This window comes from Myotis nattereri, assembly GCF_964212035.1.
Source record: "Myotis nattereri genome assembly, chromosome: 19".
Classification (NCBI taxonomy): domain Eukaryota; kingdom Metazoa; phylum Chordata; class Mammalia; order Chiroptera; family Vespertilionidae; genus Myotis; species Myotis nattereri.
This window is the reverse complement of record NC_138095.1, coordinates 24,817,077-24,833,285: the sequence shown is the minus strand read 5'-3', so window position 1 is coordinate 24,833,285 and position 16,209 is coordinate 24,817,077. Positions and strand designations below refer to the sequence as shown.

Below are 16,209 nucleotides of genomic sequence, written 5' to 3'. Positions count from 1 at the left end.
TGGCAGAAGGGGTGGTGGCACTTGTCGCTCCTCTACCTGTGCTCCAGCTCCTGTTGCAGTTAGAGCTGAGGCCAAGTCTCTGGCGTACCTGCTTTCTGTGCAAGAAATCAGGAAGAACCCCCAGCGCCCCCACCATCTCCCAGAGCAGAAGCCTGCTCCCTCTCTGCCTCCCCCAATACCTCCCCAGGGACCTCAGTCCCCATGGCTGTGGGAGCCAGGCAGCTCTGCAGGGTGGGGGCTGGGCCTCCCTCACAGCCTCCGGCTGCTGATTCACGCTGCTTGCCATGGGGCCCGTGGCTGACAGACAGCAGGTGTGTGGGCTGCAAGTCTATTTGGTCCACACCCGGCTGGCTGCGGCGGCCGCCCCCTCTCCTTCACCACACAGCTGCCCAGCCACGCTGCTGCCAGCAAGCCACGTGTGCACACACACCTCCCTCTGGCCCCCACCCTGTCTGTCCTCCCACGTGTTCCCTCCCAGCCTAGTAAATGACAGCCCCGGAGAGGAGCCCAGAGTGATGCGGCCTTCTCTCCCCTGCAGCTGTCCCTGAAGTGTCGAGCACCCGAGGTGTCCCAGCACGTGTACCAGGCCTACGAGACCATCCTCAAGAACTGAGGCCCCGACCAGGGCCCACCCCAGCCTTTTGCCAGCCCATGGAGGAGCCCCCTGTGGGGTGACAGTCCCTCCTCCCAGCAGAGGCCTGGCAAGGCTCCTGGCCACCCACAGGGCTTCCTGGTCCTGACTGCAGGGCCCGCTTGGGTCCTCAGGGCAGGGTGGCACCCCTCCTGGAGCGAAATCTCAGTTTCTCCCAGGCTTGGAGGACCCCTCTTCCATTGCTGCTGACATTTAGGGTCAGTGAGGAGGAGACCAAAGGAGACAGAGCCAGAGCGGTCACGAGGCTGAACAGGGAGACCCAGAGTTCTCTTCCTTTCCTGATGCCTGAGGGCAAATGCAAAGTTCCCTCCTCAGGCTCCCAGCCCAGGAAGCGCCCTGCCCCTCAGTCTCTCCAGGGTTGGTGGTAGCAACCCTCCCCCACTGCCCACTCCAGTGGGACAGGACCTGCCAGGCTGTCCTGGTGTGCGTGGAGGGTCCCCTTGGTATCAGGAGGGCTGCTTTGTCAATCAGGGGTTCCCATGACCTGCACCTCCTCCCCACCCCAAACTCTCTCCCTGCGTCCATCCAGCCGAGGCCCAGCAGTCATGCCTGTTGGGCCACAGCCTCCCAAGAGCTGACCAGCATGGGGAGACCAGGCAGACGCTCCCAGAGCCCTGCCCAGGCCCTTGCTCCCTTGGCAGTTGCACACACCCCTCCCCCCCCCCCTCTCCCTCTCTGCCCTGAGGGCCGTCACTGCCTGTGGTGCATTCCTCAGTGTCGCCTGGGCTCCCAGAGCAGAGGGGGCTGAGGGATGGGGAACACAGGTAAGCGGGGCACCTCCTGTCCAGCGTTTCTCCTTCATGTCTGCTACCCTCCTCCTGGCCTCCCAAGTGTCAGTGTGTCTGACAGAGCATTAGGTTTTCCTGTTACCGCTGTTTAATAATAAAGAGTCTGCTTTTGGCAATCACGGACACTTCTTTCCCTTTCCCCCAAATGTCAGAATTGAAAGCTGGTTGAGGATGATTTTCTGAGCCCTGCAGTAACTTTATCTAATATATATAAATAGAGATGATATATTGTATGTTTACTCTTATTTTCAGAAAGAGAAAGTGAATAAAAATGATGACATCAAGCATGTCCCTGGCCAGTGTGTCAGGTCCTCCCTGAGGCCCTTCCGGTCGGGGTGTGGGTCCCCTGGGGTTCAGGGTTAAGTGCTGAGCTCTGTGCTCAGCTCCTCCCCTGGCACTCAGGACTGTGTTTCTCTGTGCCCAGCTCCTCCCTGGCACTCAGGACTGTCTCCCTCCATCCTGTCCTTAAACACTGACTTCTGGGTCCTGGTGGTCTCCCTGGCACCTCTCCCACCCTTGATTTCAACTCTACCCGAGCAGACACCGTCTGGCCTTTTGATGTTGGCCAAGAGGGCTGACATGGTTTGGTTTCCCTCAGCTCCCTGCCATCAGGGAGGCTCCTGGGAGTGGCTGCAGGAGACGGCTCTGGCGGGCAGGCTGCGCACCAGGCCTGTCTGGGCACGCTGTCCCCACCTTGCAGCTGCAGCTGGCTGAGTGTGGGAACTGAGCTGACAGCTGCTACCAGGGATGCTCCATTGGCCCTGGGCCTGGCATTGGCCTAGCTTTCAGGGGAGGGCAGCCAGACCCTGGGCAGGGCTTCGACGGCAAAGCTGCTCCGGGTTCTCAGGGCCTCGTGGCTGGTAGGCATTCGCCTGCTTCTGAGGGAGAAGCAGCTGGACCCTTGCCTTTCCAGCCCCAGCCACTTCCTGCACCCTGCCCACCTCTGACACATGGCTGCCTTCCCAGCTGCCTGGGGACCAGGCATTGGCAGGGACACCTGGCCCTCCACTGTCCCACCTCCGACCCCTGGGTATTGTCATGCTGTCCTAGGGACCCAGAGCGTAGGCCCGTGATTGCACAACCCTAGCTCCACCTCACCGGAAAGTCCCCAGGCTCAGAAGGCCCTGGATACATGGGCTGGAGTCCCCTCGGGCTGTGGGCAAGGGCAGGGTTTTGAGCCCTGGAGGGGAGAGAGGCTGTTACCCGGCCTGCTGGTGGCCTGCTGCTCCTGCCGCACTGGGGGCCCGACGTCCACCCCAACACCCTGTGAGTGCACGGCTGGCTCAGCCATCAGGGACCTCAGAGCTTTCTGTTCGCACCGCTCCGACGCCAAAGAGTTGAATGTAGGGTAGTTGTCCTCAGTGGGGGACGATGGGAAGGAGGCCCAGGACTGAGCACCTGGGGTGAAGAGGAGAGCCGGGGAGAGGCTGGCCTGGTTGGACAGAGGGCCTTGCACTGTCACCGGACATCTTGAATTTGCCTTCCTAACTCAAGCTGTGGCCGGGTCTCGGGCAATTGTGGGCAGGACCTTGCCGTGATTTTGCCCTCTCCCACGCACACGGTGCCTGGCAGGATGGGACCCAGCTATCTGAATATACTCAGAGAGAAACAGAGTTCCCCACATCACTGCATCGGAAAACAGCAGGAGACCCAGGCTCTAGGAAAAGTGCCTTAGGAATATCCAGCAGGTGCCTTCAGCTTCCGGTCTCCCTCCCCTTGGTGAGGACCCATCACGTGTCTCCTCCCCCACCCCTGGCACTCCCCACTCTCAGCCTGACGCCTCCCAGGGGCCTTGGCATCCTGGGCCTTCCCAGCCAGTTACAAAGGCCTGTGGCATGACCTCATTTTACTTTATATATATTTTATTGATTTCAGAGAGGAAGGGAGAGAGAGATAGAAACATTACTGATGAGAGAGAATCATTGATCAGCTGCCTCCTGCACGCCCCCCCTCCCCGCAACTGGGAACAGCCTGCAACCTGGAATTGAACTGCGACCTCCTGGTTCATAGGTTGATGCTCAGTCACTGAGCCATGCCAGCCGGGCTCATTTTACATTTTTTAATCTTCAACTAGTGGTTTTCTGTTTTTGTTGTTTTTAAATAATTATTTATTATTGAAATGTTTTTGTTATTGACGGAGTGATTCTGGACCATGGTAAGATCAGCCACGCAAAGGATTGAGGTCTCCCCCCCACCCTTCCCTCGTTCTTAGTTTCCTTCCCTAGAGGCAGCCTTCGTTGCTAGATTTTGGGTTTCTTCCAGGAATATTCTGTGCACGTATGAAAGCAGATCCACGGGTTATTTATAAACAAGTGGGAGCACACTCCAGACACTACCTGCACTGCTTTTCTTACCTAATTGTCCAAATGGACCCACTTCAGTACTCCCTGTGTGGACGGCTGCCGTTAGCCAGTGCCAGCTGGCAGGCGCTCAGGCTGTTTCCATCTGCTGCCGTCCCAGCAACGGTGCATTGAACATCTACAGACATCCTTGTTGGAGCTGCAGAATCTAGCCCCAGAGTGACTGGGCCAGAGCGTGTAAGCATTTTACATTCTCTATTTTAGTTCTTGTTTTGCAGAGGTAATTCACTCACATGGCTTAAAGGATAGAAGTGAAAAAAAAAATTTTTCTTCCCCAAAGAAATCAATGTTACCTTCCAAGGAGATCCAATGGTGTCTAATATGGTTTCCCCCCCTTTTTTGTACACAAGTGCTAGCATGGAATATACCCGTTCTGCACCTTATATTTTGGAGACTTCCATTATCAGTCCATCACAGAGAGTCCTAATGCCTTTTTATAACAGTGGATGGCTTTCCAGTGAGTGGAAGTACCACCAGGAACCAGGGCCCCGAGATGTCTGTTGAGTTGTGTCTGTAGTGTTGCTAGTACAAGTGATCCTGCAAAGAATGTTCACTTTCATATGCAGTCAGTTCCTGCGATGGAAATCGCTGGGTCAAAGGTTTGTAATTTTAATGGCTGTTGCTAAACACTCTCCAGCTTACGTTCTCCCAGCCAGCAATGGATGCCTGCCCCATGTTCTCACACACTCAGTGTATTGATATGTGCCAAACTGGTGGTGAAAAAGTGTATCTGTATTTTAAGCATGCCTCTATTCGTATTTTATTTTCTTACCATTGTTATTGATTTTAGAGAAAGAAGGGGGAGAAAGAGAGAAACACATTGATCTGTTGTTCCACTTATTGATGTATCCATCGGTTGATTCTTGTATGTGCCCTGAGTGGGAATCAAACCCACAACCGTGAGGTACTGGGAACACACTCTAACCAGCTGAGCTGCGTGGCCAGGGCTCATTTGTATGTTTTTGAGCCATTTGTATATCTTTCCTATGAGCTATCTTTATATTTTTTGCCCATTTCTCTTTTGTTAATCTTCACCCGAGGATTTTTTTCTCCATTGATTATTAGAGAGTGGAAGGGTGAGGGAGAGACACACAGAGAGAGAAACATCTATGTGAGAGAATCACATTGATGGGTTGCCTCCCGCATCACCCTGACCCGGGCTGCAGATCGAGCCTACAACTTAGGTATGTGTCCTTGACTGGAATCAAACCTGTGACCATATTTTTTTAAGATATGTTTTTACTGCTCTAACCAGTTTGGCTCAGTGGATAGAGCATCAGCCTGCAGACTTAAGGGTCCCAGGTTCGATTCCATGTACCTTGGTTGCGGGCACATCCCCAATGGGGAGTGTGCAGGAGGCAGCTGATGGATGTTTCTAACTCTCTATCCCTCTCCCTTCCTCTCTGTAAAAAATCAATAAAATATATATTTTTTAAAAAAGATATGTTTTTACTGATTTTTTTTTTTTTAAGAAACAAAGGGAGAGGGAGAGAGGAAAACATCGATGGGAGAGAGGAAAACATCGATGAGAGAGAAACTTCGATTGGCTGCCTCCTGCACACCCCCTGTGTGGGATCAAGCCTGCAACCCCTGCATGTGCCGAGTGGGAATTGAACCAGCGACCTCTTGGTGCATGGGATGACAACCAAGTGAGCCACACCTGCCAGGGCGTGCCCGTTTTTCTGTGTGATTATTGGTCCTTTTCTTCCTGCTTTGTCATTATTTCTCCCCATTTTGTTACTGCTTTTTCCTTCTCCTTGCTGAAATTATTTCTTTTTTTTGTTTGTTTTAATATATATTTTATTGATTTTTCACAGGGAGGAAAGGAGAGGGATAGAGAGTTAGAAATATCGATGAGAGAGAAACATCGATCAGCTGCCTCCTGCACACTCCCTACTGGGGATGTGCCCGCAACCAAGGTACATGCCCTTGACCGGAATCGAACCTGGGACCTTTCCGTCCGCAGGCCGACGCTCTATCCACTGAGCCAAACCAGTTAGGGCTGAAATTATTTCTTATATAATCTTTTAATTTCTTCTTTCTATACTTACCTGATCTTGGTTTTTGCATTTTGATCCGATTCCATCTGGGCTTTATGTTAGGGATCCAACTTCCTCTTTCCCCAGATGGTTACCCAGTTGTCTTCACACCATTTACTGAATAATTCATCTTATCCCACAGATCTGAAATGCCATTTTCTCATATACTACACTTCAGTATATATATATACGCTTTTGTGGCTTCTGCTATGTACCAGCAAATCTGTCTATTCATGGGCCACTGCATTTTAATTTTTTTATTTTCGGTTAATCCTCACCCAAGGATATTTTTCCCATTGATTTTTAGAGAGAGTGAAAGAGATGGAGGGAGGGAGGGAAAGAAAAACATCGATATGAGAGTGACACACATCAATTGGTATCTCCCACACACGCCTCGACAGGGGCCAGGATTGAACCTCCTACCCCAGGCACGTGCCTTTGACCGGGAATCGAACCTGGGACCCTTTCATCCTTAGTAACTTCAAGGAGTACTGGTCAGGTATCTTGTAGACTCTCTGTCCCTCCATTGGGTTTGTCTGATGTTTTTCTCAGGGTGAGACTGGTATTAGGAGTTTTTAAGGTCACAGTGGTGGCCTTCGCCTCCTAGCACCTCACAGGTCCAGGCATCGGCAGGATTGCTCACTGTCCCCTTAGCCCGGGTCACTCTGCTGAGGCGGTGGGTGCAGCTTTCTGTGCTGTGAAGTGACTTTCTCCCCGTCTGCTCTCTGGGAGCAAGTCCCCAAGTGCAGCCTACACTCGGGAAGGAGCGGGGGCAGGGAGTGCTGCAGAACCATTTGGAATTCTTTCGTAAGGAGATGTGTTTCTGCACCCATCCTTCTTTATTCAATCGATTATATCTGTTTGGAGGCATAAATATTTATTTTATAATTCCTGTTCAATCCAAAACCACATTATTTTGTTGCTTGAATTGTTCCAGCTTTGGCCATTGGGCGCAAGCAGTGAGTGAACCCCGGTCAGCGCAGGGACAGGAAAGTCTGCGTTTCCCCGGTGCCTGGGCATCTGGTCAGGGATGGGGAGCCCCCTCTGCAGGAAGGAGGCAGGAGAGGAGAGGGCAGCTGGCACCCCAGACTCCCCCAGCCTGCGGGGAAGGAGATTCTCACCGGCTCCAGGGAGGAGGGAGGCAGGACCACAGGTGGAGACGCAGGCAGAACCGGCCTTGGCAGGGGCGGAGGCGGTGTCAGCCGGTTTCTGATTCTTTCCACCGGGTTTGGGCCGGGATCGGGGCTCCGCTGCTGGCACCTGGCGTGTCCGGGGCTCAGCACCCTCCGTCCGCCCCTCCCTGCACGACGGCCATTTGACACTGGGAGGTGCTGAGCTCCTCCCGTGGCCAGAGGGTGGGAGGCCCCTCAGACCACTGCCCCCCAACTTCAGAGTCCGGGCTGCGGCTGCGGGCGCAGGGGCCGCTGACGTAATCGCTGGGTGAAGGGCCGGCCCTGCAGGTCTCCGGTGATGGATGCGGAGCCGGCCCGCGCGGTGCGCGACTCGCCCAAGGTCACACGGCGGGGCCGGACCGACCCGGGCGGCGTGAGCCCCGCGGCCGGCGGTCTGAGCGGCTCCAAGTGCGGAGCGAGGACGGAGCGGCGGGCGCGGCGGGAAGGGCTCCGGTTGTGGGGCCGGCGAGAGCGGCGCGGGCGCGGGGGGCTGGTCCCTCCTCGGGCTTCCTGCGCCCGTCACCTTCCCGCGACCCTTCCCGGGAGAGGCGTCCGGGGGAGGCGGGAGGGGCAGGCGGTTACCTCATCGGCGAGGCGGCGACTCCGGTGCCGGAGCGGGAGCAGGACGCAGGGAGCGGGACGCCCGGAGGCAGCACGGCCCGCGCCCCGCTCCGCGGCGGGACCCTCGCGGCGAGGAAGCCGGCCCCGCGCCCCGCGCCCCGCGCCCCGCGCCCCGCGCCCCGCGCCCCGCGCCCCGCGCCCCGCGCCCCGCGCCCCGCGCCCCGCGCCCCGCGCCCCGCGCCCCGGCGGCGCTCCCGTCGCGCTGCGGGCGGAGGCGGGGTCTGCGCGCGGCGCGTGGGTCCGGGCTCCCCGAGCTTCGGCGCCCGTCCGCCGGCTGGGCTGTCGGTCCGTCCTCCCGCCGCCCGCTGCGTCCTCCCGCCCGGCCGCCCCGGCCCCGGGTGCTCCGGGGGCGACGAGGAGCGCGGAGGGGCCCGGGCGCTCCGGGCAGGGCGCGCGGGGCGCACACAGCGGCGCCGGCCCATGAGGCTCCCCGCGCGGGGCGCGGCAGCACGCGCCGGCCATGGGGGGCAGCCTGCGGGTGGCCGTGCTGGGCGCCCCGGGCGTGGGCAAGACGGCCATCATCCGCCAGTTCCTGTTCGGGGACTACCCCGAGCGCCACCAGCCCACGGACGGGCCCTGCCTCTACCGGCCGGCGGTGCTGCTCGACGGCGCCGTCTACGACCTGAGCATCCGCGACGGGGACGGCGCTGGACCCGGTCAGAGACCCGGAGGCCTCGAGGTAGCGGCCGAGGGCATGACAGTGTGTGTGTGTGGGGGGGGGGGGGGGTGCACACGGTGCCCGTGGGTTGAAGGATGAACGTGTGCCCCGTGTTGTGTGTCCCACCTTCTCGCTGGCCTGAGGCGCACAAGCCGGGGCCCCGGGCGACGCGCAAAGTGCCTCCGTCTGTGCCGCCGCCAGCAGGGGTCTGGCTCAGTGCGGGTGGAGCGTCCTGTGTTCAGGGCCCTGAACGGAGCCGCAGAGGGACAGTTGGGGCCAGACGCAGGGGTGCCCTTTCGGGGAGGGGGTGCCATTCTCTGCTCCCTCCTGCCTGTGACCTGAGCAAAGACTCGTGTAGTCATTTGTGGAAAGTCCAGAACAGACTCAGTCCTCGGAGAGGGGAAGACGCAGGAGCAGGCCGGGTTTCCGGGCGGGAGGGCGGCACCAGGGCCGAACCCACCGGGCGGGGAAGCGGCAACAGCATTCCAGGTGCGAATGAGCGTGTGTTGGTCCTCGAGGCCTAACCGCTCGCAGCTGCCCACGCCAGGCCACGGGCTGTGCAGTTCGCTTCAGGGGCGGGAAGACGGCTGCCCCGGAGCCTCATTGGGCCAAGCCGGGGGGAGGCGCCTGACCGAGGTCCAGGCTGGAAGGACGAGGAAGAGACCAGAGGGCAGGCGGAGAGGAGACCGGGGGCGAGGGAGGGCTGGTGGCCGACCAGCTTCAAGCAGCTTTGGCCACAGGGACAGTCAGGCCCAGGGCTCACAGAGGAGGGTGAGCGTGACCTGTGGGTTTAGTGTCCAGACCCCCCCGCAGAAGGTCAGGGCACAGGCCAGGGGGAAACGGCCCGGCCTCCCGCCCCCAGGAGTGGCCGGGCCCGAAGGACTGGAGCTTGCAGGACACGGACGCCTTCGTGCTGGTCTACGACATCTGCAGCCCCGACAGCTTCGACTACGTGAAGGCCCTGCGGCAGCGAATTGCGGAGACCAGGTGAGGGCACGGCGTGGGGAGGGGAAGGAGGCGCGCTTTTGCCCGTCGGGCGGGCCTGGCCTTGCCCCCGGGGAGCGGTTCGGCCCTTTCGCTGTCCTGGGCCTGGTCTCGGGCCTGCTGGGCCGGGCCTGCGTCCTTGCATGGGAAGGTCTTTGGCGCACACGGGTCTGGTGCTCGCTTGGGGGCTTCTGGCCGCAGGAGAGGGTGCTCCTGAGTGTACGTGCCCACTGGGGGAATTCTCTGGCGTGGGGTCCCCGGCACCGCCGCCCTCATGGCTCCCTGGTCCCCCAGGCCGGCAGGCGCCCCCGAGGCGCCCATCCTCGTGGTCGGCAACAAGCGGGACCGGCAGCGGCTGCGCTTTGGGCCTAGGCGCGCCCTGGCCGCCCTGGTGCGCAGGGGCTGGCGCTGCGGCTACCTCGAGTGCTCGGCCAAGTACAACTGGCACGTGCTGCGCCTCTTCCGCGAGCTGCTCCGCTGCACCCTGGTGCGCGCGCGGCCCGCTCACCCCGCCCTGCGCCTGCAGGGGGCGCTGCACCCCGCACACTGCAGCCTCATGTGACCAAAGCGGACCGCGAAGCTGCCGGGGGAGCCGGACCCTTTGACGGGACCAACCAGGGGCCTGGATTGGAGGAGCTGGCCCAGCTTCCTTCGGATTGGACAGGACAGTCTCCTCCCTGATTGGATGAGGGGAGCTCCCACCCAGTTTCCTTTCTTTGAATTTCAATTGGACCCAGACGGGCCCCAAGCCTCATCAGACAAGATCAGTACCTTCTGGGCATCATTGAGCCGTTCACGAGCCCGAGGAACTTGACTGTGCATCTGGTTGGAAGCTCGCGGGCCGCTCCGGGAGCCTCGTTGGGTTTAAGCCACACCTTCCGGGAGATAATAAAGAGGGAAGCGTTGCAAGTGCACCTGGCGTTTCTGGGATGGGCAGGGTCGTTTTACGTCTAGAAAACGGAGTTGCCAGGCTTGGCCCCGGGAGTTAACTCCAGAATCCCAGCGTGTAATGAGGGTGTGATGGTCCCAAGGATGAAACAGACAAGAATCAGACACCAGTGGCCGGAACAAAACTTTACTGTCAGGCTCGGCAGGGCCACAGGACCTCAGGAGGGTCCTCGCTGGGCTCCTCTAAGGCATTCAATAACATTAGTAATTAAATAGCGATGCTCATCCCCCGATCGGAATGTACAGCAGAGGTCCCATTGTGCCATGTAAGGGGTCTGGTCCCATGAGGTCTGGTACCCGAGGGGTGCGGGGGGTGGGTGTTCCCTGATGCAGAGGGGTTAAGGCCACAAAGGAAAAGGATGAGGAGGAACGGGGCCTGGAGGCAGCTGGGCTGGTCCGTCACATCCAGGAATCCGGCTCCACCCGTGGGCTGACCGAGCGCAGGGCACGCCAGGCCCCGGGCACCGTGGGTTCGGATGGGCGGCGGGGGCCCCGAGGCGTGGGAATTCGTGAGGGTTTCCCGTCTGGCTGTGTGTCCATCCGGCCCCGTGCCCAGGTCCTCGGGGGCTCAGGGCCAGCCAAGTGACTGGCAGATGCATCTGGCTGTCCCCCCACACCAGGGCAGGGGCTGCCTTCATCGGAAGAGCTGGACAGGGCTGTCCCCCGGCACCCGGGCAGCCCGTTGGCCACCCGGCCAGAGTCCCCTGGTTGGCCACACTTGCCACCCAGGACGCAGAGGGAGGAAGAGGAGGAGCTGGAGGAACAGTAGGCCGAGTCAGGCCCTGGAGCGTCCGGGGCCCGGGCCGGGTCGGGGGCGGGTCCAGTGGGGGTGCCCCCAGCAATAGCCTCAAGGGCTCGGGCGTTGGCCAGGAACTCCTCCTCCAGGCGCCGGAACAGCTGCTCTTCATGCTGCGGTTCAAGCTGCAAGGGGGTGCGGAAGACGCTGGCCGGCGTGGCGCCCAGCTCTGGACTCGGGCTGGAGACCCGGGGCGGCCGGGGGGCCGCAGGGCTGCGGGCACGGGGAGTGTGGGGGCTGCTCCTGCCCGAGCCCCCACCGGCCCGACCCCGCGGCACCCAAGAGTGCTGCCCGTCTCGGTCCCGACGCACAAGCAGCACAGCCTGCTCCTCGCGGCTCTGGCTCCGGGCCCGCCGGGCAGGGCTGGGGGTGGACAGCTGGGCCCTCCGGCCTCGTGGGGCCTCCTGGAGCCGCCCCCGATCTAGCTGGTCTCGGGACTGGCTGCGAGGGGCGGGGGGTCGTCTCGGGGCGGCTGGGGTGCCCGTGGTCAGCCGCCGGCTGGGCCGCTCCCTCCGGGGGCCAGCGCTCGAGTCATCACTTCGGGCACCAAGGGGGCCGCTCTGGGCGGAGGAGGCTGAAGAGTCGCTGTCCCCAGAGTAGCGTCGGGAGCGGGGATGGGGGGGCAGCTGATCCCGGGCCCTGGGGCGGGGGAACAAGAGAGACGGGGTGTCATGGAAAGAGGACTGGCGAGCAGGAAGGGTAGGGAGAGGAGGAAGCACGTCTGTGGTTGGTAGGAGGCGGGGAAGACACCTGTGGTGCCGCGGGGTTTGGTGGGGGTTTGTGTCTGTCCTGGGGACTTCCAGGGAGAAGTGAGGCTCTGCAGCCGCTTCCTGCAGCCAGGGCTCCCCTGCTCCTCCCCCTCCCCCTCCCCCCAACTCCTAGGCAGCGGAAGAAGCGAGGCCTCCCGGGCCCTAAGCTCCAGCCCTCCTGTTTCCTGGGCCAGGCCGGAGGGAAGCAGGGTTGGCTGAACTGGCTGCCACCCAGCCCCAGGGCCCGCCCCAGCTGTGTTGTTAGTTTGGTTGGGTTGCCATGGAGACGGGAAGCTAGGCCTGCCCCCACCCACGGGAACTATTCCCAGGGTGTGAGTCACTGGGAGCACAGGCTCCTGCATCATCCCGGCCAGGGCTGACGCTCCCCCCCCATCCCCGCCTTCTGGACCTCTCACCTCCATGTCCTCCTGCCTCTCACCTGAGTGGGGTCTCGGGCCCCTCCTTGGCGCTTCGTAAGCTCATGGGCGTCACCTCTGGCCGGGAGCCTCGCCGCTCACCCCCTGGGGCTGGGCTGCCCGCTCGGGGGCTGGGAGTGGGTGACACCCTCTGCGGGGAGAATGTTTGGGTCCTCGGCGGGGGCTGGCGGTGCGCTGCAGGGGGGCAGACAGGTGGCATGTGAGGGGTGGAGCCACAGAGATGACCCCCTGCCCGCCTGCCCCGGCCGAGGGCACCAACCGGTGGAGGAACAGCGGCAAGGGTCGTGCTTGTCCAGGTAGTGCTCCAGCGTGTCCCAGCCGCCACCCACGCGCACCATCACGTGGCTCCTCAGCACCTGTGGGAGCCGCCAAGGGCCGGTCACAGCCTGTCCCGGGGCCTCGGCGCCCAGCCCTGGGGCGGCTGCTGCAGGCAGCCCCTCACCCTCACCCGCACGAAGATGAGCAGGCTGGAGTCTCCGACGCGGTACTTGCCCTCGGAGACCTTGATCATGGGGAACTGGTCCGGGCAGCTGCAGTGGCCCAGGATCTCCCTCACCTGAGGCCGGGGAGGAGAGGCTGGGGGTCAGGGGGAGCCCCTCCTCCCAGAGCCTGATGCCAGTCACTCCAGGCTCAGGAGGAAGGAGGTCCTTCCGGGGAAGTGGAGCTTGGACTCTGTGGCCCCAGACGTCGTGTAGCCTCTGCACTTGACCTTTCACCAGCTCTCCTTCCCCTTTGGCTGTCAGATGGCGGGGCTGGGGTCAGGCCAGGACTTGGGACCCCAGCGAGGCACATCCCCAAAGCCCCCCAGCCTGGGGGCAGCCCTGGAGCCATCCTCATGCCCCCTTCACCCACTTCACAGACATGAAGACAGGCCCAGAGGGAGGCCAGGTCCCGGGGGGAGGCGGGTTACAGGACTCGGCACTGAGGCAGGGATTCCACAGACACACCAACATGCACGCACAGGCCACCCGCACGGAGAGCAGACATCTACGCACATGTCTCTCCAGGCCCTGAGCTGCCAGGCTGGCTATGTGGGCGGCCCCGCCTGCCTCCCTGCCCACAGCAGAGTGGGAGGAAATGAGCAGGTGGAGCCTCGGGTGACCCTGGCCCAGGACAAGGGTGGGGTGGCAGCCTCTGCCCACGCCATCCGGCTGTTACCCTCCAGAACTGGCACATCGCAGCCCCAAGCCCTTGATAAGGAGGAAACTCTTGGCCTGGCTGCGGGGGTGTCAGGGACACCTAGGTCCTGGGGGGAGAGGGAGCTGGGGGCACGGTCTGGCCGCTCCTATGCTCAAGCAGAACTAACTCTGCAGCTCCCAGCAGCAGCTCTGGGCTTGGCTTCCCAGATAAATGATGTGGGAAGGGCCCTGGGGAGTGGGAGGGGCCAGGGGAGTCCCTGGGAGCTTCTGAGGCACCCCTGAGCACCTGCTGTGTGCCGGGCACCTTGTCCAGGGCCAAGTGTCCCCCCGAGGCACCCACTTCACATTGAGCAACATGGATGCAGTTGCCTAGCACTTGAGTGAGGGCACACGGGAGGGGCTCAGATCCTGTGGCCCCTGGATGAAGGCACACCCCGCCCTGTCTGGGGCCTGGTTAGCAGGTGAAGGAAGGCGGGCACCCGTGCAATCGGGCTCCGATTGTATCCCAGGTCCCAGGTCGGCTGGGGCTCGTGACCTCCCCAAGCCCTCTCTCTCTCTGTCGGCCTGCTCATCTCCTGGGTGCGAGGTAGACAGTCAGTGCTCAATACATGCACCCTTCCCCCGGGACGGGCTGTCCTGCATAAGTTCGGGACCAGTTGTGGGCACCGGCTCTGCCGTCCGGTCCTGGCACAGCGCAGGGTGAGAGTCTAGCAGGACGGGACTCACCAGCTCGTCCAGGTTGCGCAGGTCCATGGGCGTCATGCGGGGCCCTCGGGTGGGAGCCCCTGGTGCAGCCGTGGTGTCGGGGGTGCCCTCCTCATCCTCAGCGGCCGGGGCGTGGGGGGCCGGGGGAGCGGCGCGCAGCTCCTGCTCGATCTCCTGCTCGAACTGCACGAGGCGCGGGGCCAGCAGGCCGAGGCGGGCCCCCCGCCGCGCCACCTCCAGCAGGCAGAGCACCACGCTCTTCTCGTTCTTGCGCAGCACCAGGTCCTCCGTCTCGAACATGAGCACCTCGGGCACCCCCAGCTCCGCCCGGCACCAGCCGATGAAGGTGGCCACGTTGTCTCGGGCCACGAAGGAGCCGGGCGCCACGCCGTGGGCCTGGAAGGCCACCCCCCGGGCAGGACGGGCGGCAGCCAGCGTGCGGGCGGCCTCGGTGACGGCGTTGGCGTGCTGGCACAGAGTGGTGCCGGTGGCCAGTCCCATCAGGAAGCCGTCACCCCCGCCGGGCAGACCCAGGCCGTACAAGGCATTCAGCCACTCGGCCAAGTCTTCCTTCATGGCCTCCACGTAGGCCTCGCTCGAGCGGAACGGCCTCACGCTCTTGGCGGCCGAGCCTGCGATGCTCGCCACTGGGTCTGCCATGCCCGGGCCAGCGGGGTCACTGTGGGCAGGGACACAGACGGGGCTGCGGTGAGGGCGCGGCAAGTACTCAGCGGATCCTAAGCCACCCACCACCTGTATCCACCTGCCGTCTCAGGCCCAGCGCCTGCGTTTGAACCCTTAGCCGGGAGCAGTTTCTCTGGACCGCAGTTTCCTCATCAGTGAAATGGGCACAGTAACCCCACCTTCCTCCTCGGACCTGATGGGGCAATTTTTACAAATGATATCGGGTCCATAAGTGTTTGCTGTTTGGCTTTCGGGGCGTGGGGAGTGGATGGGGGGACCTGGTTGAGTCCTCCCGCCCAGGCAGGGAGGCACCCATCCGTACCCCCATGTGATGGGTTAGAGCTGAGCCCTGGAGAGATGAAGCCCACCGGCCGCAGCGCCCAGCGGGCAGGAGAGGAGCCCAGGTCCTGACTCGGCCGGCTGGCTCCACTTCTCGGGGAGCTGCCCACCGGACACCCCCTCCTCTGGGAAGGTCGGGTCCTCCCTCAGCCCCTTCCCCAAGGACCGTGTCATCTTAACAAGGAGCCTCACTGACGTGCGCCAGGGCTGAGATAGCATCTCCATTTTACAGATGAGGAAAGCGAGGCGCAGAGAGGGCGGGAAGGCCCTCAAGGTTGCAGACCCGTGAGCGGGACGGTGGAGACCCAGCCGGGCCCAGGCGCGGGGCCCCGCGTTGCTGGTCCCAAGCCTGACCGGGCAGCCAGGCCCCGCCTCCCGGGAGCCTCCCCAGCGCCCAGGCCGGTGCCTCCGGTGCCTCCGGTGCCTCCGGCCGGGGCTCCGAATGGCCTCCGGCCGCCCGATCTGTCCTTCCCGGCTCCGGCCCAGAGAGGGTGCGGGGCTGCCCAAGGTCACACAGCCCCGGGGAGCCAGGCTGCCGCCGCCCGGGCCCCACCAGCGCGCGCCCGCGGGGCAGGGGTGGCCGGGGGTCCCCGCGCTCACCTGGCTCATCCCGCGGCCTCGGGGAGCATCGCCCCGGCGGGGCCGGAGCCGGGCCGCGCCACCGCAGAGAGGCGCCGCCCGAGCCCCGCGATCGGTCCGGTCCGGTCCGCTGCCGCCGCGGAGCCTCTCGCCCCGCCTCCCTGGAATTCGGATCCGGCCGGAGGGGGCGGGTGGGGCCGCGCTCTTAAAGGAGCCGCGCAGTCCCGTCCCGGCGGGCGGGGCGGGCTGGAGGAGGAGCTGGAGTCTCCTGACCGGGGCCGGCCATCCTCCACCCCGAGGGCCCGTCCTCAGCCAGGCCAGTCCCACAGCCCCGCCCCCCGCCTGGTCTCCCGGGGCGGGTTCGGCACCCCCCCTTTAGGGGTCCCCCCGGAGAAGGCCGCAGGGCCTGTCCCTGAGATGCACTCCGGAAGCGATAGAGCCGGGCACTGCCAAGTCACCTCCGGCTGGAATGGGCCTCCCTGGGCCAGATAAGCAGCCACCCGCTCGGGTTCGAGCTCTCCGTTGGCAGAGCCAGCCTCGGGGAGTGGGAGGGCGGCCC

General features: G+C 62.6%; 3 protein-coding genes across 6 annotated transcripts in view; 2 read left to right on the top strand and 1 right to left on the bottom strand.

Annotated features, from left to right (window-relative positions):
- Positions 1-1,725, top strand: part of AP1B1 (adaptor related protein complex 1 subunit beta 1) — a 55,359-nt gene extending 53,634 nt beyond the window's left edge. For all 4 annotated transcript variants that reach the window (XM_081113803.1, XM_081113801.1, XM_081113802.1 and 1 more), the window contains exon 22: positions 539-1,725. In XM_081113803.1, coding sequence (XP_080969929.1) covers positions 539-613 — 75 coding nt within the window. In that variant the 3' untranslated portion in view covers positions 614-1,725. The remainder of the gene's footprint in view (positions 1-538) is intronic.
- Positions 1,726-7,947: 6,222 nt separating this feature from the next.
- On the top strand, positions 7,948-10,344 carry RASL10A (RAS like family 10 member A). Its single transcript, XM_081113522.1, has 3 exons — positions 7,948-8,311; positions 9,153-9,277; positions 9,569-10,344. The coding sequence occupies exons 1-3, from the start codon at positions 8,093-8,095 to the stop codon at positions 9,834-9,836; spliced, it is 612 nt and encodes a 203-aa protein (XP_080969648.1). The 5' UTR covers positions 7,948-8,092; the 3' UTR covers positions 9,837-10,344.
- On the bottom strand, positions 10,334-15,813 carry GAS2L1 (growth arrest specific 2 like 1). Its single transcript, XM_081113494.1, has 6 exons — positions 15,672-15,813; positions 14,070-14,727; positions 12,653-12,760; positions 12,464-12,560; positions 12,207-12,378; positions 10,334-11,657 (listed from the first exon to the last, which is right to left on the bottom strand). The coding sequence occupies exons 2-6, from the start codon at positions 14,706-14,708 to the stop codon at positions 10,622-10,624; spliced, it is 2,052 nt and encodes a 683-aa protein (XP_080969620.1). The 5' UTR covers positions 14,709-14,727; positions 15,672-15,813; the 3' UTR covers positions 10,334-10,621.
- Between the last annotated feature and the right edge of the window lie 396 nt (positions 15,814-16,209).